The following is a 25,264-nucleotide window of genomic DNA, read 5'->3' on the forward strand; positions in this document are numbered from 1 at the left end:
GGCCGTGGAGGGGGCGGTGCCGCGGGATCTCTATGGTCCCGCCCGCCCGCCGGCTAGAGCGGCCGGGGCGGCGCGCGGGCGGCACGCGGGGGTCGCCGGGAGCGGGGCGGACGTTCGCGCTCTTCCTTCCCTCCCAGCCTTCGCGCCGCGGCGCCCTCTGGCTCTGGAGCCGCTATGGGCGCCGCCGCGTGGGCACCGTCTCTCTTGCCGCCGCGTGTGTCTCTCCTGCTGCTGCTTCTGCCGCTCCCGGGGCTGTCCGTGGGCTCCTGGGATCCGGCCGGTTACCTGCTCTACTGCCCATGCATGGGTAAGGCCTCCCGAGCCTTCTGTCCAAGTGGGGAAACTGAGGCCCGGAAAGGAGAAGCCACTCCTCTGAGGCGCCCAGAGACGCCTTGACAGGTCCGAGAACGGACTCCAGCGCTGGACAGGGCCTGCTCCTCGACTTTCTGCCCTTGTGGCAAGGACACTGAGGGGCTTCTCTGTCCAGCCTTCCATTTGGCAGATGAGGAAACCGAGACCAGGAGAGGTTACGACGTGTATTGCGCAAAGCCTGAGCCAGCCCCGAGTCCAGTAAATGGAGTCAGTGGGGTAGAACTTGATGTCACTGACCAGTGCTGGCTCTGGGCGATTCATTCAACACATGTTTATAAGGCACCTACTGGGTGCCCAGCCCTGTTCTCTGCTCTAGGGTGGTGATAAGACAGAAAGCTCTATGCCCTTGTAGAGCCTTCATTTTACTTGAGAAAAACAGACCATAAAAGATAGGCATAAAGAGTAAGTAATTGCATAATATCTTAGAGGAGAGTAAGTGCTATGGGAAAATTAAAATAGAGCAGGGTAAGGGAGAATCTAAAAGCTGGCAGTGGGGTGCAGTTTAAATGGGGGTGGTGGAGTGTCATTTTAAAGTCACTTATTCCTAAAACCCTCCAGTCTCCTGACCATGATGGTATGTCCCTCTGTGCATCATCTCCACCACACCCTTCTCCCCAGATGTTCCAGTTACAGGCACAGTTATCCCTTTCTGTTCCTTACACAGGCTTGGTCCTGCAGCCTGCGCTATTCCCTCAGCTGGGAACACCCTCCTCTTGCCTCTGTGCCAGACCAACATCTTCCCATCCTCATGCCACAGCTTATAAGTGTCGCCAGAAAGGACTTCAGTGACCTCAACCCAAATAATCTCATCATTTTTCTCCATGACCAAACATGTTTGCTTATCTTTACTGTCATCCTACCTGGACTGTGAATGCCTTGAAGGCAGAGACCTTGACTTTCTTGCTCACTCCTGTGTCCCAGCACCTAGCAGAGATACTGACACATGGTAGCCTCTCAACAGTCTTTGTGGAATGAATGAATGGATGCCTGCTGGGGGAGACAGAAACAATCAGATAGGGTCCTTGCCCCTGAGGCATTTACAGGCTGAGGAAAGGGCCAAAGGCCAGGAAATGGGAAAGGACATTCTAAGAAGAGTGGAAGAACCACTCAAGTAGCTCATCCAAGGTGGGAGATGGAGGATGGGTACTGAATATGGCAGAGGGGTCATGAAAGGATCCCAATGAGTGAGGCATTGGAGTTACCCCTTCATGTACAGAGGGGAGGAAATAGAAGGGCACCCCTGGCTGATGTAACAGCAAGAGCGAAGACATGGGGGTGGGGATGGGAAGTGCAGAGCATGTTTGGGAAACAGCAAGAACCTGGAATGACTGAGGCAGAAGAGGCAGGGCCTTGACCATCAGACCCAGGAGTCCAGACTTGGTCCCATGCTGCCAGCTCCCCTGGCTATCCTTGGTATCCTGGTCCTCCCCATCCCTGGCTCCGCATCCTTTCTGAATCTTGCATACCCCAAGCCCTCAACACCCCAGTCCTCACTTCACCTGCAATATACCATCCAGGGCGCTTTGGGAACCAGGCTGATCATTTCTTGGGCTCCCTGGCATTTGCAAAGCTGTTGAACCGCACCCTGGCTGTACCTCCTTGGATTGAGTACCAGCATCACAAGCCTCCTTTCACCAATGTGAGTACTTGCTGCCTGCTGTTTGCCCTTGTCTACCTTTCCCTACTCATGCTCACCTCTGCTTGACCCCAAGTCCTTTTATAGGCTTTATCTCCCATCACCCTGAGTTTGCCCTATCCACCACCCAGAACTGTCCTCCCTGGCTAACTCACTAACATTTATTCAGCACCTGCTTTCTGAGCACTGCATGAGGATTAATTCTTTTTCTCCCATCACATTTCTATTAAGAAACAGGTTTAGAGAGGCTTCCCTGTTATGGGCTTCCCTGGTGGCTCAGAGGGTAAAGCATTTGCCTGCAATGCGGGAGACCCTGGTTCGATCCCTGGGTTGGGAAGATCCCCTGGAGAAGGAAATGGCAACCCACTCCAGTATTCTTGCCTGGAGAATCCCATGGGTAGAGGAGCCTGGCGGGCTACAGTCCACGCGGTCGCAAAGAGTTGGACACGACTGAGCGACTTCACTCACTTTCCTTCACTTTAGAGAGGCTAGGTATCTTACCACATTCACACAAGTAGAACTGGAATGTCTGTGTGACAAGCTCATGTCTGTGTGACTCCAGAGCCTGTGACTGGAAGCTCTAGACTCCATTTCCAGCCTGGTCTGGTCCCACCCATTGGTCACAGGTGATGGGTGCTATTATCAGTTATGAGGGAGAAACTGAGGCACAAGTTAGTTAATAACTTGTCCAAGGTCACAGACTAGAGGAATCTGGCTCCAGCACCACCTCCCAGCTCATTAACGGGTCCCTTAGAATGAGAAGTCCAGCATCGTCTTAATTTCTTGCATATTCTTTATGACTTCCATTGGCCTGTCTGTTTTAGTTCACATTTTAACTCCAGGGGTCTGGTAGTGGGAACTGAGTTAATATTTAGTGAATTGACTTTGAAAGTTCTTAATAAACTTCAAAAGGTTATGTGCAAAACACGCATATTTCTTTCTTAGAACCTTTTCTCTGCATAGTTTTTATTTTTTCTTGTGCATGCCATTTTTAGAGAGATTTTTAACAGAGGATAAAAGCCAGTTTCCCTGGTGGCTCAGACGGTAAAGCGTCTGCCTACAATGTCGGAGACCCAGGTTCAATCCGTGGGTCGGGAAGATCCTCTGGAGAAGGAAATGGCAACCCAGTCCAGTACTCTTGCCTGGAAAATCCCATGGATGGAGGAGCGTGGTAGGCCCATGGGGTTGCAAAGAGTCGGACACGACTGAGCAACTTCACTTCAATGAGGTCATAGCCTGAGTTGGCCACTGACTAGCTGTGTAGCCTGGTCAAGGTACTTGACTTCCTTGTGCCTCAGTTTTCTCATCTTTATAATAGGCTGGAAATAATTATTGCTCCTTCCCTCAGTGAGTTAGTGATGGTGGTATCCCTCCCTCTTAGAATCAACTGAGCCATTCAATGTAAAGTGCTTATGACACAGAGAGTCCTCAGTAACTGGGCACAGTTGATGCTGTCTTTTTGCACTTACTGTTACAGTTCAGACATGGCCCATTCATCTCCTTCTGGTTGACTTGCCTTCTCTTCTCAGCTAGGAGTCTTTCAGAGTCTCTTTTTGCTTTCTACAGGTTACTCAACCTACTCCAGTTAGACTTTCCTTCCCCAATGGGACTGTTCTCACAGAAGGTCACTAGAGACCTCAGAATTGCCAAATCCAGGGGTCATTTCTCGGTCTCTGTCTCATCTGACCTCCCGGTGGCACCTGACCCCATGAGCCTGTCTCCTTGAACTTCCTTACTCCCCTGGTTTCCAAGACACAGCCTGTTCCTGCTTTAGCCCGACCTGTCTGCATTTGCCTCTTTGCACTGCAGCACGGGCTCCTTTTTCCCCACCCACTGTTTAAATGTTGGTGTGTCTCCTGTTTCTGTTTGCTTGTTAGCTGTGTGACCTCAGATGAGTTATCTAGATTCTGTCCGCCCGGGTTTCTTCATAAGTAAACCAGGGATGGCTGTATTCTTACCTTTCACAATTAGATGGTCAAGTCCATGAAACATGATGAGTATAGCACCTGGTGCTAATCCAGCACTCAATAAATATTAGTTGCTTTTATTACCATTATTTGCTTTGCTCTAAGTTTCTGTTGACTCTTGCAGCTTTCATTATTCTCCATGTACCTTCCAAATTTATCTGTGGCCCTGACTCTCTGACCACAGGCCCAGTGTTTCAAACTCCTCAGCCCTTGAGTCTGCTTGGATGACCCACAGAGCCAGCACCTTCCCCTCAAACCTGTGTCCCCCGCTGTATTTCCAGCCTTAGTTTATGTCACCTCCATTCACCTGGATACCAAGCCAGGAACCTAGACGTCATCCTAAATGCTTCCCTTTACTCTGTACTTCACCTTTCTTTACATTTTCTAACCTGTCCATGCTTCCCCATCTGTCAGAGTTATGAGAGATGCTCAGACATACATGGTGAAACAAAACAACAAAAGTACATGTTGAATGTATTGTTGTTGATTTGTTGCTAAGTTGTGTCCTACTCTTTGTGACCCCATGGACTGCAGCACACCAAGCTTCCCTGTCCTTCACTATCTCCCAGAGTTTGCTCAAACTCATGTCCATTGAGTCAGTGATGCTATCTGACCATCTCATCCTCTGTTGCCCCCTTCTCCTCCAACTCATGTTGAATGAATACTCGAACAAATAAAAGGACCATTGCCGTAGCCTCCTAATCTTTCTCTCCCTTGTCTAATCTTACCATCAGGACATTCTCTCTTCTGTCACCAGAGAGATCTTTCAGGAGAGCAGATCTCATAATATTTCTGCTTAAAATCCTTTGCGTGACCTCATTGCTAATAAGTAAGGTTCTCAAAGTCTGCTCATTGGAACACCAGTGGTTTATGTAGAACTGGTGCAGTGGTTAAGTCAGTTTGGGAAATTATGTTCTCAGTTCTTCATTCCCCCCAGATTTGGAGATTCAAAATGCATGTTAGCATTATTAAAGGCCCTGAGAAGTCCTGTCATAAAGAAACCTGCTTAACACTGCATTTTTCAGGCCTGTTTATTTCTGGAGCCTTTTTATTGCAGAACCCTTTACCCACCTGAACTAGTAGAACATGCTTGGAAACTCTGACCTATAGGATAAAGTCTAAATTGTATTTCATAGTGTTCCAAGAAATTTTCTTAAGTCTCGAAAAATGCAGAGATTAATATAATCACCATCCATGTACTCACCATTAGCAGTGATAATCATTAACATTTTCTTGTCTTTGCTTCATCTCTTTTGTTGTTAAGAAAAGAAACAAAAGGTTACAGATAAAGTTGTTAAAAGATAAAGTCTGTCTTGGTTCAAGGCTGCTCTTAGTCCCTCCCCCAGGCTCAGAGGCAACCACTATCATGGACTTAAGTATCTTTTTTTTTCTTTTTCTTTTTCTTAGTATCTTTTGGCGGAACTCCTTCCAAGTTCTTTCCAGTACTGCTTCCATTATGGCACTGAGCATCCTTTATCCCTCTCCTGGTACAAAGGGCAAGAACTTGTCTAGGGCAAATACCTAGAGGTAGAGGGTGCATTTAAAATTCTATTTTTAATAGATGCTCTTAAGTGGTTATACTCCAAAGTAGTGGCTCTAAAATGTATGCCTCTACTGTCAGCTATATCTTTTCCAATAATTAGAGTTAAGCTTTTTAAAAATATTTATTTCATGTATTTTTGGCTGCGCTATGTCTTCATTGCTGCATGCAGCGAGTAGGGGCTACTCTTGGATGTGGTGCGCGGGCATCTATCTCATTGCAGTGGCTTCTCTTGTTGCAGAGCATGGCTCTAGGGTGTGAGAGCTTCAGTATTTGCGACATGTGGGCTCAGTAGTTGCGGCTCCCAGGCTCTAGAGCACCGGCTCAGTAGTTGTGGCACATAGGCTTAGTTGGTTCACAGCATGTTGGATCTTCCTGGACCAGGGATCAAACCCATGTCACTTGCATTGACAGGTGGACTCTTAACCGCTGGACCACCAGAGAAGCTCAGAGTTAAGCTTTTAACTTTTGTTGGTCTCTTGGGTAAGAAGTGGTGTCCTGTTGTCATTGTCATTTTCTTTTTCCCAATTCTAGTGAGCCTGCACATCTTTTGAGTGTATTGGCTGTTTGGGTTCTCTTTGCTGTGAGCTGCTCACTCCTATCCTTTCCTGCCCATGTTTTCTTTTGTGTCATTTGTCTTCTTTCTTACAAATCAGCAGGCATTTTTTTTTTTTAATATGGAACGCTTCACGAATTTGCGTGTCATCCTTGCGCAGGGGCCATGCTAATCTTCTCTGTATCGTTCCAATTTTAGTATATGTGCTGCTGAAGGGAGCACTCAGCAGGCATTTTTGAACATGAGGTACATTACTGTTTGTCCTTTAGTTTACAGATGTTTTCTCCCAGCCTCTGTTCTAAGCTTGGTGTCCTTTGTCAGAAGTTTGTCACTGACATGAAGTCTAAGCTCTCTGGGTCATAGAGTGTATGGGTTTGTTTGTTTGTTTTTAATTAAAAAATATTTTATTTATCTTTGGTTGCACTGGGTCTTTGTTGCTGTGTGTGGGCTTTCTCTAGTTGTGGTGAGCATGGGCTACTCTTAGTTGCGGTGCACAGAGCTTCTCATTGTGGTGGCTTCTCTTGTTGCAGAGCACGGGCTCTAGGTGCCCAGGCTTCAGGAATTGCAGTACACAGGCTCAGCAGCTGTGATGTGCAGCTCTGGGGAGTGAGGGCTTCATTAGTTGCAGCATATAGTCTCAGTGGTTGGGGTTCTTGGGCCCTGGAGTGCACAGGCTTCAGTCGTCGAGGCTCACAGGCTCTAGAGTGTGGGCTCAGTAGTGGTGCACAGGGCTTAGTTGCTCCGTGGCATGTGGAATCTTCCTGGACCAGGGATTGAACCCATATCCCCTGCCCCCCATTGGCAGGCGGGTTCTTATCTACTGCACCACCAGGGAAGTCCTAGAGTATGTGGTTTCAATGGATGTCTTTTGAAGCAGCCACTAGGGTACTGAGGGAGGCCCCTCCACCCCCTCCTTTTCCCCACTTTTCCTGTAGGTCCATGTGTCCTACCAGAAGTACTTCAAGCTGGAGCCCCTCCAGGCCTACCATCGAGTCATCAGCCTGGAGGACTTCATGGAGAAGCTGGCACCCACCCACTGGCCCCCTGAGAAGCGGGTGGCATACTGCTTTGAGGTCGCAGCCCAGCGAAGTCCTGATAAGAAAACATGCCCCATGAAGGTGAGTCCTGTGGGTCAGGGGACCCTTTCTGCCTGTTCTGGTTCCTCAAGGCCCGGAGACACTGCAAGATAGCAATAGAAAGAGCCTGGAATAGAAAAATGGAGATTTAAGTCCCATTTCTGGCATTTGTCAGCAGTGTCACTTTGGGCAGAGGACTTTGCTTCCTCTGAGCCTTTATTTCTACCTACAAAATAAAAATGCCTGTCCCTGCTGTGTCTTGCTCACAAAGTATCTTGAGGGCCAGGAGTAAGAATGCTTGTAAACTGAAAAGTACCACATCAGTAATGATAACTGGTACTCACATAGCACTTATAACATGCTAGGTACCATGTTAAGAGCTTTTCACAAATTATCCCACTTAGTCCTTCAACTGTTGCATGAGGAAAGTACTATTAATATTCTCATTTTATAGAGAAGACACTGAGTGCAACAAAGAGAGGTTCAATATTTTGCCCAAAATCATATAGCAAATAAGTTGTGGTAATATGACTCCATTTTCCACCCTCCTAACTTGTATACTTTCTTGCCTCTCAGCAGGTAAATGTGAGGCTGTCATATTTATCAGAAGTTTGTAAATTTCTGGCACTTTGGGAGTAAGACAATCCCCAATATGTCTTTCAGTGTTTATGCTAAAGTCTGGGGAGGGTAGGTGAAGAAGCCATGAAATTTGAAAAAGGAAACCTTGCTTTCAGCCCCAATATTGCCCTCACTTGCTCTGTGAGCTTGAGCCAATGTCTTACCTTGTCTGGGCCCTGGTTTCCATCTTGAAAATAAGAGCATGGATCTTAGCTGATTAGCTGATCTTGAAACTCTCTTGGAACTCTTAGTCTGTGGTCCCAAATCCAAGGTCAGCTGCCTCCCCAGACTCCCACCAATGCTGCAGGATTGGCAGGATATGGCATGTGAGCATATCCAATATCCTTCAGATATTGTGGTGAACATTTCCTGCTGAAAACCAGCCTGGAGGCCAAGCCACCCTCCTCAGCCCCCAGCCCAGGAATTATGAAGTTACATTCCTACTCGCCCATCCTATGAGAGTATTTCAGACCGAGTCAGATAGTACAGGGTTTCCCCATCCACAGTTTCTTGGCCCCAATCCCACCTGGCTTTCTTTCCTGCCCAGTAAGCATTTGGCCACTCTCTTTCTCCAGGAAGGAAACCCCTTTGGCCCATTTTGGGATCAGTTTCATGTGAGTTTCAACAAGTCCGAGCTTTTTGCAGGCATTTCCTTCAGCGCCTCCTACAAAGACCAGTGGATCCAGAGGTAGGTGGAGGGGGCATTGTTGCTGGGGTTAGGGGGAGGAGTGGGGGGCCCACGGGCATTCAGCACTTTCCTGGTGCTCTTCCCTCTACCACACCCTGCACCCTGATGTATGAGACCAAAGGTGCGGCCGTTCTGTCTGTTGAACTTGGGATCCTGTGTGATCCGTTCCCATCTCAACGCCTGACACAGTGGGACATTGACCTGCCACGAGGTTGAGCAAGAGTTTATCAGCCGATAAAGGATGTCATAAAAAGAATATTGTGCAGTCACATGCATCTCAATTTCCTCCTTGAGGCGTGAGAATCACTCCCCAGTTACCTTCCTCTTCACAAGGTGAAAATTGGAAGCCTCTTCTAGAGGAGAACAGCTTCAGGTACAGAATGAGAAATGATGTCATCCTGATAATAATTGGATGTGCTTTATTAGTTGCATTCCACTAAACCCTATTTTTAAAAAAAAATAGGTTAGCAGGGCATAGGCACAGGCTGTGAAATATTTATGGAGCGTCTGTCACATATGAGACATAGTGCTCAAAGGCCAGAGGTGATACATAAAAATGAGGAAGACCCAGTCTCAGCCTTTAGCTGCCTGCAGTCTAGATAAAATGATGACACTAACATAGTACACTTGCCGTTGATGCTATAGCATGGCCAGAAAGAGCAGGGGCTTAGACGTCAGACCTGGGTTAGGAGCCGTGAGGGGCTTATGAATTCTTGCGTGGTCCCAGCAAGGCATAGGAAGACTGATTTACCATTAGACAGCCCTGAGCTCTCATGCAGCCCTTTCTCAGATAACCCTGAGTGAGCCGGTCAAACTGTCTGACCTGAGCTTCCTCCTTGGTTTAATGGACAGAGCACTATGGTATGTGCCTCCTAATGTATAAATCACATGACACATAGTAGAGGGCCGATCCATGTTACCTGTTAATGTTATTCACATGCTTTCTTTTATTTAAGCCTTTGAGAAATTTTACAAAGTGGGTATTGTGATCAATTTCCATTTGACTGGTGAGGAAACTGAGATCAGTGAGGTTATTTAAATAACTTTCCCAAAGTAATGCAGCTGTTGAGTGGGCAGCTGGGGTCTGTGTGTAAGGCTTTCATACTTAATAAAAACTAATATTTATTTAGTGCCTACTGTGTGCCAGTTGCTGTACTAAGTCTTCTCTACCTGAGTCTTCCAAGATAATAGCTCATTTAATAAATTCACAAGTCTGTGACACAAGTGTTATTGTCATCTCTGCTGCACAGGTAAGGAAATTAAGGCAGAGAGAAGTGAAATCACTTGCCTGAGCTTGATGTGGCAGAGCTGTGATTTGAACCCAGGTCACCTGACTCCAGAGCACCCATTCTTCATCACTGTGGAGAAAAGAGCTGTGCCTTAAACAGCTCCCAGTTCCTATTTGGGACTTGCATTCAGAGCTAGTTCATGAGCTACTAAGGAGACTCAATCCTGGCAGAGTCTTACCCCCCTCATAGTTGATCCTGCATAGGAAACTGTTGATTTCCATTTAATTACCTGCTTGGTCCTCCCCATTCTGCTCTGAATGAACCTAGAGCTATTACCAGAAGGCAGACTGTCCTCAGAGGATGGAGATTTGCTTCTAAAATGCTAGGGGAGAAAAATGACACCAGTTCTAAAAGCAAATTCCAAAAAGCCAAAAAAAAGCACACAATCCTGGTTGGAGAAGGGACAGTGCTACATGGATGCATCAGTTGGACAGTGTTGCTGAAGCACTTGTTCATGGCCACCCCATGGTCTTGTTTGAGTTCGTTGAGTTGTAGGAATTATGTGAGGGCTTGGGGAAGCTTTTGCCTTTGAGCCAACTTTTTAGGTTTACTTTCTTGCTGTTGGAAGTTGTCCTTCCATTGCAGGAGTATGGGTGTCAGGGGAACAGTATTGCCAAGAGTCAGATGCTTCCCTGCTCACTGGGTAACTGCAGGTTGCTTCCCTTCTCAGGCCACAGTGCTCAATCTATAAAATGAAGGGATTGAGCAAGATTGATCATTTTCTTTCCTTTTTAAACAATTAATAAGATGACATTTGTTTTTTTGTTTGTTTATAGTTTTTAAAATATATTCATTTATTTGGCTGCACTGGGTTTTAGTTGCAGCATGCAGGATCTTTATGGGCTTCCCTGGAGGCTCAGTGGTAAAGAATCCACGTGTACTACAGGAGACTCGGGTTTGATCCCTGGGTTGGGAAGATCCCCTGGAGAAAGAAGTGGCAACCCACTCCAGTATTCTTGCCTGGAGACTCCCCATGGATAGAGGAATCTGGTGGACTACAGTCAGTGGGGTCACACAGAATCAGACATGACTGAGCATGTGTGCATGCATATGTGGGATCTTTAGTTGCAGCATGAGGGATCTAGTTCCCTGACCAGGGATTGAACCTGGGCCCCTTGCATTGGAAACAAAGAGTCCTAGCCACTCCACCACCAGAAAAGTTCTAAGATCAGTCGTTTTCAAACTGTTCTTTGAATTTCAGAGTTGTGGAGAAGCGCTTGTAGTGCCATGGGGGGGCCAAGTTAGAGCTGTTCAGTTCCCCTCTCCCACTACCAATCAGTAACCCTCTTGTATATCAGCTGAAAGTTTCGGTGGTCACAGGTCTGGGTGTACCAGGTTTAAATTAGGTGCTTGTAAGAGAAACCCCCAAATAACAGCAGACTAGCAAGACAAAAGTTTATGGTTTTCTTACATAAAAAAGAACTGCAACCCAGGGCTGCATGGCGGCTCCCTTGTGTCTGGGAATTAGGCTCCCATCTCTGCTTAGCTGTCCCGTAGGCTTTTATTCTTAGTGTCACCTCATGGATCAAGATAACCGATGAAACCCCAGGCAGCTGGAGGGACAAAAGGGGCAGAAGATGGGCCCCTCCTCACTTTTCTAAGGAGCCTTCCTTACAGCTTGCTTACCCCAGCTCATTGGCTAAGTACTTAGATGTGCAGCCATACCTAGCCCCAAGAAGTACTGAGAAATGTATTTTGGGCTTCTGTGTGTCCAGCTTGAAAGTTGGGTTCTAGAAGAAGAGAATAAGGGTTATTTCTTCCCCACTGAGGATCTTTCCATCTCTGCTGGTTCTGAATCCATGAATACCCTGATGGAAGTTTAAGTCAATAGAAATTTTTTTATTGCACTTTCACTGTTGGAAGGCTGTGAATCATTAGGCTGAACCATTCTCTTGGCATGAAGGCAACAGGTATTTGAGCATGTGGCTTATTGTTCTCCCTAGCTACAGCCTTCCTGAGTGGATATAAACAGGTGACAGGCAGTTGGCAGGGCTGAAACCTGAAGGATGAGAAGGAGCCAGGCATGAAGAGCTGCAGAGAAAGGCAGTTTTTCATGCCACAACCGAGAGCTAGACTCTGCCTCGTTCATATGCCCGCATCCTCTGTACCCTGCATAATGTCCATTCACTGGTGTCTCTTGGGCACACACGTGGGTGCTGTGCATGGAGAAACCCCAGCTTGGGAGGGGGATCTCAGTAGAGTCAGTGTAATGGTAAAACACCCCAGAGGCTCACTGCTCCCCACAGTAGGAAAGTGTGCCTTATTCAGCTGGATAGCTACCAGGCTCAGGGCTTGACTTAGGGTCACCAGCCAGGGATGTGAACAGATGGAGCTAGTTAAGCTTTCTTTCCAAACAAGACCCTCATTCCCCACTTTCACTCCAAACACTAGTCTCCTCATTGGGAGCAGAGGAGCGCATCAGTTTGGCTTCTCGCTGCTAGTCATGTCAGTAAGGATGTCGCATCCAGATCCAACCAAGATGGCTGTGTGAGCTGATCCAGATCCAGGTGAAGGGGTCATATATTCCAGACTTGCAATTCACCAAGGGTCAGCAGCAGATTCTTTCCAAGAGGTCAAGGAGGGCAGAGGTCCTGGTTTTATCCTAACGTTCCAGCCCTCTAGGAAGTCACAACTTTGTTTTTCATTTGAAGTCCTTTAAGGTGGCTTCTGAAAGTCACTTAAGGGTCTGGCCCATAGTAGGTACTCAGTTATAGTTCACTTCTTCCTTTAACCCCTGACTACCTGATCTGGTCTTTCTGGTGAGATCTCTGGCTCATTCATTCATTCCAAGTATATTCATTGTACCTACTATGTGTTGAGGCCTGCACTGAGACTGGGAATCAGAAGAATCAGCCACATATTCACCTTTTGAGGAACTTATTGACTGGGTGGGGGAGCTGGGAGTGAGGTACAGTAATTAAAAACAGAGGTTCTGGAGGAGACTGCCTGGATTCAAATCCCTGCTCTGCCACTTCCTAGCTGTGTGACCATGGGCATGCCACTTAACCATTCTGTGTCTCAGTTTCCTCATCTGTGAAGTGAGAATAACGGCAGTACTTGCCTCATGGGGGCTCTTAAGAGACTCAAATGAGTTAATGTACACAGAGTAACTTTAACACTGCCTATCCCAGGTATGTACATATAAAATTAAACTCCGACAGGACAAGTGTTAGATAGAGCTAGGCTGTTGATGAACACTTGCTCATTGCTTCCTTGGCACAGGGCTTACACTCGTGTGTGTGGCCTTCACCGTGAACAAAAGTACTCGGTGTCTAGCCTCATGTCAGTGGACAGGGATTGTGGTTACTGAGCACATCATTGTGCAGGAAGCAGCAAAGTGGGATGGAGCCCACTCCTAGGAGCTGAGGCTTGCGTGTGGCAACTGGTCTCAGAAATTTGGAGGTGTTTGTGGTGTTTGGTCAGGTGTGAATAAAGAGTGGCCTGTTCACTGCAGCTCTTTCGTATGGGGGAAAGATTGGAACAGCCTCATTGACCAGCAGGAGGGGACTAGATAGATAAACTGATTTCTTCATGCAGATGGAAAACTTTGGGAGATGTTAACGTGGTCACCTGATCCACACCATCAACATGGCCAAATGTCTAAAACAGAGAGTTAAATTTTTTTAAAGTTTAATAGATTACATGCAGTATGATGACAATGATGGATATGCTGAGAGTCAAAATTTTGTGAGAGCTTTCTACATGCCAAGCACTGTTCTAAATGCTTTGCTTGTATTAATCTGTTTGATCTTCTCAACAGCCCTCTGAAGTGGGAACTGTTATCAGTTCTATTACACAGATAAGAAAACTGAGGCACAGAATGGTTTTAGTCACCTGCCAAAGTTAGTGACATAGCCAACATTAGAACAAGGTCATCTGGCTCTGTAGTGCACACTTTCACCGTTGCACTGTGTAAAGAGCACACAGGACAATACCTTTTTATACAAATAGTGAAAGTGCAACCATTCATAAAACCACAGTATCTTCCGGAAAGAGGAGGAAGAGGGGAAAAGACCATAGGATAGAGCTTTTACTTAGGTGTGTGTTTTTAAAAATCTGAAACAAAGTAAAGTATTAATATTTGCTAATTTGGGCCACAGGTATGTGGACTGTTAAATTATTTTCTCTTTTCCTGCATGCTTTGAAATATTTAGTAATTTTTCACTAAAATTTTTATTGAGGTAATTTTTAGGTTCATGTGCACTTGTAAGAAATATTAATAATACAGAGAAATCCCAAGTGCCCTTTTACCCAGTTCTCCCCAGTGGTAGCATTTTGCGAAACTATAGCACAGTATCACAACCAGGATGTTGACATTGGTACAATCCATCCATCTTATTCAGATTTCCCCAGTTTTACTTGAACTCACTTCTCTGTGTGTGTATACTTAGTTTTATTCAATTTTGTCATGTGTGTATGTTCGTATATCCATTACCACAGTCAAGATACTGAACAGTTCTAACATCACAGAGGTACTTATGTGGCCAGTTTATAACCACACACACCTACACACATACACACACACACAGCCTAGTCACACACATACACACACACACACACACACACACAGCCTAGTCCCTGGTGACCACTAATCCCATCTCCATTTCTTTTTTCTCTACTTTGTCATTTCACAAATGTTATATAATAGAATCATTCAGTGTGTGACCTTTTAAGATTGACTTTTTTCCACTCAGGATTCCCTTGAGATCCATCCAAGTTGTTCCCTGTATCAATAGCTGGTTCCTTCCTATTGCAGTAGTGTTCTCTGGTGTGGGTTAGTTCTGTAGTTTGTTCAACAAGTCACTTGTTGAGACATCTGAGGTGTTTCCAGTTTTTGACTATTACGAATAAAGCTGCTGTGAACATTCACATACTAGTTCATGTGTCAATAGAGGTTTCCATTTCTCTGGGATAAATGCCCAAGCATACAGTTGCTGGGTCATATGGTAATTGCTTGTCTAGTTTTATTAAAAACTGCCAGACTGTTTTCCAGAGTGACTGTACCTATTTCATAATTTTAGGGAAAGGATTTTGAATGGCAGAGGGAAGGCATACAAGGTGGAAGGGAGAAGTTTGCAGAGATCTGGAGTTGGAAAGTACTTTGCAAGTTTATGGAACAGTGGGGCATCTTGTGTTGCTGGAATATAGTCTGGCCTTAGCTAATGAGAGAACACAGGTTTGCTCTTCACTCAGTCAAATCAACAAGTCTTTACTGAGCTCTTATGTGTATCTAGACACTGTTCTAGACACACAGAGATACTGCCCTCAGAAGCCTGAGTCCAGCAGAAAAGACGGGTGAAATAATTACAAGGTGCACTGTGAACAAGGGGGAGGGAGAGCTTTCGGCAGGGAATGACAGGGGCATCTTCAGACCGCTGGTGCTTTCATGAAAGCAGGGATCATGCCTGTCTTACTCTCCTCTGGGCCTCAGCACGTAGTAGGCCATCAGTAGATATGTGTTAAGTGTTGAGTGAATGATCTCATCCACCGTATACGCTCCCTGTGAGTGTGACCTGTTAGCAGCTGCACTTCCTAATCCCACCGTGTGGGTAAAAGGGCAGAGATTCAGTCTAGACACCCCACCCTGGAGTGAATTACCGCACCACAGATTGGAAGCCAGCATGACATACAAAGGGCTGGAATGCTCTACTGTAAATTTTTAATTGTTGAACAAGCAAAGAAGGTTGTAAATTCCTCGTGGCGGGACAGTATTGCATATTGTGGCTGTTGCCGCTGCCAAGGTCTCTTATCAGCCCGTTGGTGTTTCACAACCTCTCGTGCTTCTTGCATGTTACAGGGGCCCCTCTGCAGGGTCTCTGGGACGTGGTGCAACGCCACCCTTTTTCCCGTGGGGGTGGCAGCCAGACTCTCTGTGCGTTGTCTGTCTGACTTCTCCTTTTGTCTCCTGCCTAGATTTTCTCCAGAGGAACATCCAGTGCTTGCCCTGCCTGGTGCCCCTGCTCAGTTCCCTGTCCTGGAGGAGCACAGGCCGCTCCAGAAGTACATGGTGTGGTCAGACGAGATGGTGAGGACAGGGGAGGCCCAGATCCGCACCCACCTCATCCGGCCCTACGTGGGCATTCACCTGCGCATTGGCTCCGACTGGGTAACTTCCCCCTTCCGTTCATGGCTGGGTTGGACGTATCCATGAGCAGGGCCCATTGTCTGTGTGACACTGAACGCTGAACCCATTGCACCAAGCCCTAGCCAGGGCAAAGAGACCTCACTCGGCCAAGCTGATGGTGTTATGCCGCACAGTCCCACCATGGACACATCTGAAATGTGGCTTCAGAGTGCTTGCTTGGTAGTTCTCATTTTTAACAGTTGCCCTTTTTTCCTCATTTCACAGATGGATAAACTGAGGTATCAAGCTAGGCTCTGAGTCAGGCAGCAAGCCAGAGAGCGCCCACAGTCTTCCGCCCCAGCTCAGTGTTTAGCCAGTCAACTCCTTATTGAAAAACAAGCTCTGGAGGTTGGGTGGGGCTCCCAAGAAAAGAAGATACCATCCAAATTCGGCAGCTGCTTAAATGTGCAGAAACCTCATCAGATTATCCTCCCTGTGAAAATAACCGGAGCAGTACAGACGATCTCCTTAGTTTACATAAGAAGATATGTATATATCTGTATGTGAGAAATACTCATTAACAGAAACTTGAAAAATACTCAGAAGTATGGAAATTAGATCAAAGTGTCATTTGAGGAAGCAGTCACATCCATATGACCCCCTTCCTGCCCCTCCATGAAATAAAGGAGCCAGGACCTGTACTTTCCTAGGACATAAGAAAATATAAGCTGCTTTTTTTTTTTTTTTAAATCTAGCATCATGCTGATACCAAACTTATTAAAAGGTCAACTCAGGGAAATAGAGTCCATTCTCACTAGTGAACATAGATGCCCAGATCCTAAGTAAAATATTACAAAGTAAAATCCAGTAGCATATTAAAGAACATGCAACACAAACAAGTAAAATTTATCCCAGTGATGCAGTGAAATTTATTATATCAATGCCCAAAGAAGAAAAATCATATAGTCATCTCAGTGGCAGACAAGAAAGCTCTTGATAAAAAGTCAACATTCATTTATGATTTAAAAAAAGAAGAAAAACAACTCTTAACCAACCGGGAATACAAGGGGCCCACCTTAGTTTGATAAAGGCTATCTCTCCAAAACCCACAGCAAACATGCACTTCTTGGGGCTATCAGGAGTGTTCCCACTGAAGTCAGAAATCAGATGAGGCTGCCCATTATCACCAGCACAGTTCAAAATTCTGCTGGATGTCCCAGATAATGCAATAAGACCAAGGGGAAAAAAAAAAACAAACTGTGGAAAGCCAATATCCCCTTAGCACTGTTAACTGTTGATGCATTTCCCTTTTCCTCAGTGGTTTAAAAAAAAAAAAGTTGCACTCTTGTATCGCCTGCCTTTTTCCCTTTCCTGGGCTCTTACTTCTGGGGTTGCGGGCAGTGGCTGTCTATAGCTCTGTCCCCACCTGCCCCACAGAAAAACGCGTGTGCCATGCTGAAAGATGGAACCGCTGGCGCCCACTTCATGGCCTCCCCACAATGCGTGGGCTACAGCCGCCACTCCGCCGCCCCACTCACCATGACCATGTGCCTCCCTGACCTGAAGGAAATCAGGCGCGCCCTGAAGCTCTGGGTGACAGCGCTGAACGCCCAATCCGTCTACATCGCCACCGACTCTGAGAGTTACCTGCCTGAGATCCAGCAGCTCTTCAAAGGGAAGGTACACGTGGGGTGTGGGCCTGGAGGGAGAGCAGCTGGAAGGGAATCAAAGGAAGCGCCAAGGTGCTCCCTCCGCTCCCACCTCATGCTTCATGTTCTCCCGCCACCAGGCTTTTGCTTGAACATCCTGTTCTCTAGTTCCTGCCCTTCTTAAAACCCCAGCTCAGACACCTCCGCCGGGGCTCTGCAGGCTTCCGCCACTCCTGTTGCTGCTGGATCCCGACTGGGAGCTGACACAGCACTTGATCACATCTCCTCCCTTGACACCAAGACTGTGAGACTCGAGTAGAAACATGTCTTATTTCTTCCCAGGAGCTGTGGCTCCTTGAAGGCAGGATCCAGGGTAGACTCACTGTTCTGTTCTTCGGGGTCTAGCCTGATACTTTGACCTCCTCCAGGGCTGAGACCCCGCCTTGCCCTCACCAGTAGCTAGGACAGTACCTGACACGTGGTAGGCTCTTGGTGAATGTTTGGTGGTTAAGGATGTTGAGCGGGCTCTGGGGGCCGGGGGGGGGGGTGGGGGGCAGTCCAGTGCCGCAGAGGGATTAAGAGCAGGGACTGTGGAGCGCGGGGCCTTGGGCCCTCCTCCCTCTGCAGCCTTGAGCCAGTTACTTCACCTCTCTGTGCTTGTTTCCTCATCAGTAAAATGGGACTGAGAGTAGTGCTATCCTGGGGGGTAATTTTGAAGATCAAGTAAGAAGAAGCTAAAGTGGTCCGGTACAAAATAAGTTCTCGATAAAGTTAGCTGTCATCGATAGTAGAAGTAGGTGGTTGATGAATACAGGAAAGGCTCTTTTGTGCTTCATAAATGCTTGAGGAAGGGGTGAATAGTAGGGGTTTGACATAGGAGTAAATAGTAGAATGCACTTGATACTGTGTAAGTGAAGAATAGGTAATAAGTAATTATGTATTGGCAAAACGGTGGAGTTAATAGTGAACATTCAGTAAGACTTTGGAGTGCATAAAGCCCCTAAATGTTTGTGCAGACCTTAAAAGACAAACATCCGCTTTCTAACAGTGGGTGCCCTTGGCTTTATGTCGAGGGGCTCCCTTTCCCTCTTTTACGGTTGAGGAAGTGCCTTGTAGAGGAAGTGCCAAGTCACAGCATTCTGGTCCCCACCCACCCACTTTATAGAAGAATATCGGAGCTGGAGACCTTGAAGCACCTCCAACCCAACCTCTGCATTTTAAAACTGAGGAAACCAAAGTCCCAAGAAAGGATAGAATTTACCCGGGAGGTCTCAGGGCTAATTTTAGTGGGCATGACACAGAGGGGTAAGTTTCAGGGCGTGGGCGGAACTGTTCTGGGGATTTTGGCCATGATTAAGCTGGTATTATTTTTCTGCTACCATCTGAATAGCAAGATGATGATTTTTGTTACATCAGAAATCTCTGTGTGACAGCAAAGCACTTTCAGCCCCAGCTCTGCCCACACCCCCTACCTCCGTACTAAATGGAAGGATGCGGAGAGTCCCAGGGAGTTTTTTGTGAGTTTTTAGAGTTGGTATACTTGTTACACCTTGTGCCTCTTGCCATTTCTATTTCCTGTTCCTGTGCCACTGTTCTTGCCCTTCTCTACTCCTCACCTCCTTTCATGGGCTCAGCCTACCCTCTCTCCTGAACTAAGCCTTGCTCATCCATTAAGCTGGGGCAGTGCTGAGCCGGGGATACTGATAAATAAGATGTAGTGCTGCCCTCCAGGACTCACAGTCTAAACTCAGGAAAAGAGATGTGCAGAGAATTCTAAGGTATGCCACAGGAGAGGGCCAGGCTTGGGTATGGGGACTCATTCACTCACTTGTCCAGTCCCCAGATGCATATTGAGACAGACCACCGTCAGAGTGACCAGCAAACCAACACAGCCCCAGCCAGGTACAGGAAATGGGCGTTAACCAGAGAATCACGGAGTGAAAGCTACACACGAAGGTGTGTGCTGCAACGTAAAGGAACATGGTTCTGTGTAAGTGCAGAGCCTGGACTAGACTGAGGGGCCAAAGAGGGCTTCCCTAAGGAGATGAGACTTGAGCTGCAGGGTGAGAGTTAAGTAGGAGTTAACCGGGCAAAGAGACAAGCACCCCCAACAGAGAGGGGAGCATGTAAAGGTCCTGAGACGGAAGGGAGCCTGGTGTGAAGTGGCTGCAGCTCAAGGTGGAGAGGCAGCTGAACAGGCCTTTGGCCACATTCTAGATTTATAGTCTTTATCTGCAGAGCAGTAGGGTATCAGTTAAGGGTGCTCAGCTTGGGATAGAGGGAGGGAGGAATAAGGGAGTAGGGGAATCTGTGAAAGCTTTTTTTGGCTGCTTTCCTATGGTATCTGGGCTTCCCTGATAGCTCAGTTGGTAAATAATCTGCCTGCAGTGCATGAAACCCTGGTTCGATTCCTGTGTCAGGAAGATTCGCTGGGGAAGGGATAGGCTACCCACTGCAGTTTTCTTGGGCTTCCCTTCTGGCTCAGCTGGTAAAGAATCCACCTGCAGTGCGGGAGACCGGGGATTGATCCCTGGGTTGGGAAGATCCCCAGGAGAAGGGGAAGGCCAGTATTCTGGCCTGGAGAATTCCATGGACTGTATAGTTCATGGGGTCGCAAAGAGTTGGACATGACTGAGCAGCTTTCACTTTCACTTTTCCTTTGGTAAGCAGACCAGTAGAAGAAAAGATATGGTGACCAACCAGGGAGTGGTAGTCCATCAAGAGAAAGGTTCACCGTTGAGGAATATCTCAGGGATAGAATTGGACAGGACTTTAGTCTCAGAGGCATCCAGGCAGCAGAACCAGGTGGGTGATATGCTCTTTGGTCAGCTTATGGTTTGGTTGGAGAAGCCAAGCCCCTGAGGTGAGGGCTTTATGAAAAAGTCAGACCTTGAACTGAGCCTTGAGAGTATGGTCAGGATTGCGATGGATGGGAAAAGGCATTCCTGGCAGAAGACACCAATGAGCAAAGGCAGAGTGTGAACGAGTGGTGTGTGTGTGGAGCTGAGAGTTAGGGTCACCATCTGCTAGGCAGCACTTTTCTCAGGCACCCCAACCCTCCCTGTTAATGCTTTGTACACCTCCTCTTCTGTCTGTGACTTCAGCACAGAGAAAGAAGGTGAGGGGTGGCTGCAGGCCTAGTTGGATTCGGCCACTTTGTCCTGAACCCTGTCTAAAACACCCTGCCCTTCCTCCTGCAGGTGAAGGTGGTGAGTCTGAAGCCTGAGGTGGCCCAGATCGACCTGTACATCCTCGGCCAAGCAGACCACTTTATTGGCAACTGTGTCTCCTCCTTCACTGCCTTCGTGAAGCGGGAACGGGACCTCCATGGGAGACCATCCTCCTTCTTCGGCATGGACAGTCCCCCTCAGCTGCGGGATGAGTTCTGATCCTAGCTGGAGCACACCACCAGTCTGAGCTGTTCCCTCCAGCCAGGCCTGGCAGCCAGAGATGCTCCCAGGGTTGATTCCCCAGGGATCAGAGAACAGAGAAAAGTACCAGGGACTTCCCGGAGGAGGAAGACAGTCCATCTCCCAGGACATGGGACTTCCAAGCTCCTAGCGGCCAGACATCTCCCCTTCTCACGTGCTCCCTACTGCTTCTCCTGGGAATTTCTCACACCAGCAAAGTAGTCCAAGCTCTGTCTTTTGGCCTGCCCTGCTCTGAGGTGGCTGAGATGCTCAATTCTCTTCAGAGAGATTTTATGTATAGAAAAAGAGATTTTTATAGTTTTGATACAAGATCGTGACTCCCATGGAACTCTCCCTTATCTTAAAAAAATAAGTGAAGTTCATTAACGTACGTACCTAAAGTGACCTTAACAGAATGTGGATAAGGCTAGGGCTGAGTGGGTGTATTGACCGCTTTACACATGACCCCCCAAAGTGACCCTCAGGCTCATCCCCACTGCCTGGGCCTGAGCCACTGTCAACCCCCACTTCCTAGGCCATTTCCAGTCCAGAAGACTGTTCCAGCACAGTCTTCTCCATCGTAAACACTATGCACAAGGAAGTTATTGACCAGCATACTGTCAGTACGCTGCAGACGGCTAAGTGCTGCTCACACAGCTCGTTCCCAGCAGGGAGCACCCGCATCAGGCCAGGCTGTCATGGAATTGCTCTCAGAGTCTCTTGGTAGTTGGTGGCTTGCCCCAAACATGGCACCATCCGGGTCTCAAAACACGTCACCAGGGCCAGGGCTTGCTGGCCTGGTGGGATCCTTTTGAGGTCTCTGTTATCTCCTGTCCCAAAGGGCCTGGTTGTAGAACTTTGTCATTAAATTGGTCTCCAGGGCCTGTCCTCCCAGCCTTCCTCCTGCAGCGGGAGCCTTCTGACTGTATCCTCACAGTGGTCACTAAGCCCCTGACCAGATGGAAGATGCTCAGTACCCAGGAGCCATCACATTGCGTTCTTGGGGTTGTCTGCTCCATCCCATCCAGTGTAGTCTCAGCCAAGCCCATGAGGCCTAAAGTGTTAGGGTTGTGAGTTTCTTTGTCTCTCAGATGCTGCAGTGGTAAAAATACATGACCCCCGAGACCCTGTGATTTTTCAGTCTTGAGGAAATTCTCAGTTTCCTCAGGGTCACACAGCCAGCAGTGGTCAATCCAGATTTGACCTCCAAAGGGCCAGTGCTGTTAGCCAGCCTGCTCTGCTCCTCCAGTTCACAAGACCCAGTTTACTCTGTGTGTGTGCCATGGAGGCCTCACATGGAGAAACAGTCAGCCACCTTTTGTTCCCATTGGGCTCTACCCATGGGTTTGCCACTGCCAGGAGCCTTCAGGGAGGGATAATCCCGCAAGAAATAGAAAGCCCACCTGAAGCTTACAGTTCTCTTGGGTGGTTCTAAAATTCATGTCTGTTACCTGCTGATTACTTGCCCGCCATGTGGCCTGCCTTGGCCTTCAACCCTGGGAAAGTGGGGGAGACTCTGATGAGAGCCAGTCCCAGAGCTCCACACAGCTGTGTCCAGTGGGTAGCCTTTGGGAAGAGATGCCTTTTTTTTCAGGGCATACTGGATCAGAGGCTGCAGGGCGACAAGGATCTCAAACAGTGAAGATGGCATTTGCTGCTTAGAGCTGCCATCAAACTCTTAATGCAGAAAGGGCATTTGTATTTCCCCTCCCTCTGGGGAAAATATTTTAAATCCTGGGTGGACTCAGAGATCTAGTTTATCTGCTCAGACTTGTTCACAAGCCTCACTGAGGGACATGGGAGCAAGCCCCTGCCTCCATCGGGCGGTTGGGAAGGTGTGGCTCTCTGACTGATGTCATTTGTTGCACACACTGGGGAGTCTGGGGCTGAAATAGGCCCCCCAAATCCTCTCAATGAGAGTCGGCAGTCATAATACCTTGTGTTTCTGGAGGTGAGGGCGCTAGAGCTGTAGTCTGATTCGGTGTGTTTTGTAGGCCAGCACTTTATTCCTTTGACCCAGTTTCCCCACCTATAAAATGGTGATAAAACCGACGACAACGATGGGGTTGTTGAATGGCCCCAGTCAGATAAAGGGAGTATAAGGGCCCATTGTAAACTTGAAGGAGACAAAGGCCCATACGTGGCTGTTGGGTTAGTGTGACTGCCTCTGGTCACACGCCTCCTCTCTGCCGGCCACTGTGCTTGCTAAGTGTTTTATGGATGTTCCCTGGTTTAACCCCCACCTTAGCCCTGGGAAGTAGAAACTTACTCTTTCTGCATAAGGCAGGATTAACACTCAGAAAATTCTCAGTTTCCTCAGGGCCACACAACCGGTAGTGGTCAACCCCAATTTGACCTCCAAAGGCCAGTGCTGTTAGCCAGCCTGCTCTGCTCCTCCGGTTCACAAGACCCAGTTTATTCTGTGTGTGCGCCATGGAGACCTTGAATAGAGAAACGGTCAGCCACCTTTTGCCCCCGGTGGGCTCCAGCCGTGGGTCTGCCACCACCAGGAGCTTTCAGAGAGGGAGGATCCCCCAGGAAGGAGAAAGCCCACCTGAAACTTAGAGTTTTCTTGGATGGTTACTTAACTCAACATGCTTTCATTCAACAGGTGTTTATTGACCAGGTGCCAGGCTCTGTGCTGGGCACTAGGGATTTAGCAGAGGATCAGACATAAATTCTTTGTTCCCAAGGAGTTTGCATTCTAATAATGGAAGGCATAATAAGCAGATGTATCGTGGGAGGTGTTAAGGGCTATAAGAAAACTAAAAAGTTCAGATTTTAGTGCAGAGGGGGAGCAGTGCTGGTTTAGATGAGCTCAGGGAAGGCCTCTCTAAAGAGCTGCTGTGGAGGGGGGCATGCTCGTTCAGAGTTTTGGAGGCAGCGCAACAGCAAGTGCAAAGGTCCTGAAGCTGGAATGAAAACTAGTAAGGAGGTCGGTGTGACTGGAGTGGCAGGAGTGAGGCAGGGAACAGAGTAGATGAGAGCAGGTGACATGACCCGTCCTACAGCCTAGTTAAGATCAAGCCTTGGCTTTTATTTGGAGAAATGTGGGAAGCCTTGTGGGGTCTGAACTAAGGAGAGTCATGGTCTGATTTACCTTTTTGTAGGCTTCCATGTGGAGAGGAGCTGGGAGGGAGGAAGAGTAGAAGCAGGGTGACCAAGATAGAGGCATCACAGGGATGCCCGCAGGAGAACCGATTGGGCTCAGGCAGCGGTCGTGGCACTGATTGTGGCGGAAGCTGGTCAGACTCTAGTTGTATAAAATCACTTTAAAGTTTCAATCTTTTTTAAAAAAACATAAGGTCCTTACATAGTTTTGATCACGCAGCATATACAATTTAATGTCCTGGTTTTTTACTTAATAGTGTATCATGTTTTCCGTGTTGGTACATGGTCCGAATAAATGTTTTTAACAATATAAAATTCCACTGGGGTGTGTCCCATAGTTTATTGTTGTTTTACTATGAGAACTTAGTATATTCCCAGTTTTTCACTCTTACTATTTGGAAAATATTTTTATTTGTAAGTTTTTTTTTCTGTTATCTAACGTTTTTATGAAGATAAATTCCAAGAAGTGGATTTGTTAGATCAAGACTTAAAAATAAAAGCTACTTTTGGGGAATTCCCTGGCAGTTCAGTAATTAGGACTTTAGTGTCTCACTGCTGACGACCTGGGTTCAGTCCCTGGTTGGGGAACTAAAATCCTGCAAGCTACCTGATGCAGCCAAAAAATAAAAAAATTTTAAAAAGCTGCCTTTTGGAAAAAATTCAAATATCCATAAAAATTGTAATAAATGAACTCTCAGTTTCAACAGTCCTCAGTATTTCATCAGTCTTGTTTCATTTACTGTCTCATTCCCAAGTATACATACTGGAGACTTTTGAAGACAGTCTGCATATGTTTTGAGGGAAGAGCCAGCAGGGTTTGCTGACACGGTTTGCTGGATTAGGGGGGGAAGAGGAAGTCCAGAATGCACTGAGGTCTAGGGCCCAAGCAACGAGGAGGAGAAATTGTCCCTGACCTCCGAGTTCCAGATGCTAATGGTGGTCTCTGGAGGATCCTTGGAGAGCCGTTAATATGGCAGATTCCAGGGACCCACCTCAGCCTGAGGAATCAGAATGTCTGGTGTGTAGTGCCCAGGAATCTGCAACTTAAGATGCACTTTCAAGTGATTTTGATGCCCAGTAGCCCAAGACCTACTTAAATTGTAGTCCTTGGACCTGCAGTGTTGACATCCCCTGGGGCAACTTGTTTGAACTACAGACTCCTAGGCCCCACTCTGGACCTGCTGAATCAGAATCTCTACAGATGCAGTTCAGCAATCTTTTAACAAGCTCTCCAGGAGCTAAAACTTGAATACCACTGGTCAGAATGTCGTGGGGGTGATGCACAGTG

At 47.4% G+C, this 25,264-nt stretch overlaps 1 protein-coding gene and 1 non-coding gene across 2 annotated transcripts; one reads left to right on the plus strand and one right to left on the minus strand.

Moving 5' to 3' along the window:
- The first annotated feature begins 72 nt into the window (after nt 1–72).
- Nucleotides 73–24,291, plus strand: POFUT1 (protein O-fucosyltransferase 1). The gene is made up of 7 exons (XM_020915960.2): nt 73–307; nt 1,890–2,011; nt 7,007–7,189; nt 8,341–8,453; nt 15,656–15,848; nt 17,244–17,486; nt 20,656–24,291. Exons 1-7 carry the CDS (start codon nt 175–177, stop codon nt 20,842–20,844), a joined length of 1,176 nt encoding a protein of 391 aa, XP_020771619.2. The 5' UTR covers nt 73–174; the 3' UTR covers nt 20,845–24,291.
- On the minus strand, nt 6,187–6,293 carry LOC139036897 (U6 spliceosomal RNA). The gene has a single exon (XR_011489751.1). It is a non-coding gene; the product is annotated as a U6 spliceosomal RNA (small nuclear RNA).
- Nucleotides 24,292–25,264: the final 973 nt, after the last annotated feature.

Source organism: Odocoileus virginianus, chromosome 9, assembly GCF_023699985.2.
Source record: "Odocoileus virginianus isolate 20LAN1187 ecotype Illinois chromosome 9, Ovbor_1.2, whole genome shotgun sequence".
In the NCBI taxonomy this organism is placed as follows: Eukaryota; Metazoa; Chordata; class Mammalia; order Artiodactyla; family Cervidae; genus Odocoileus; species Odocoileus virginianus.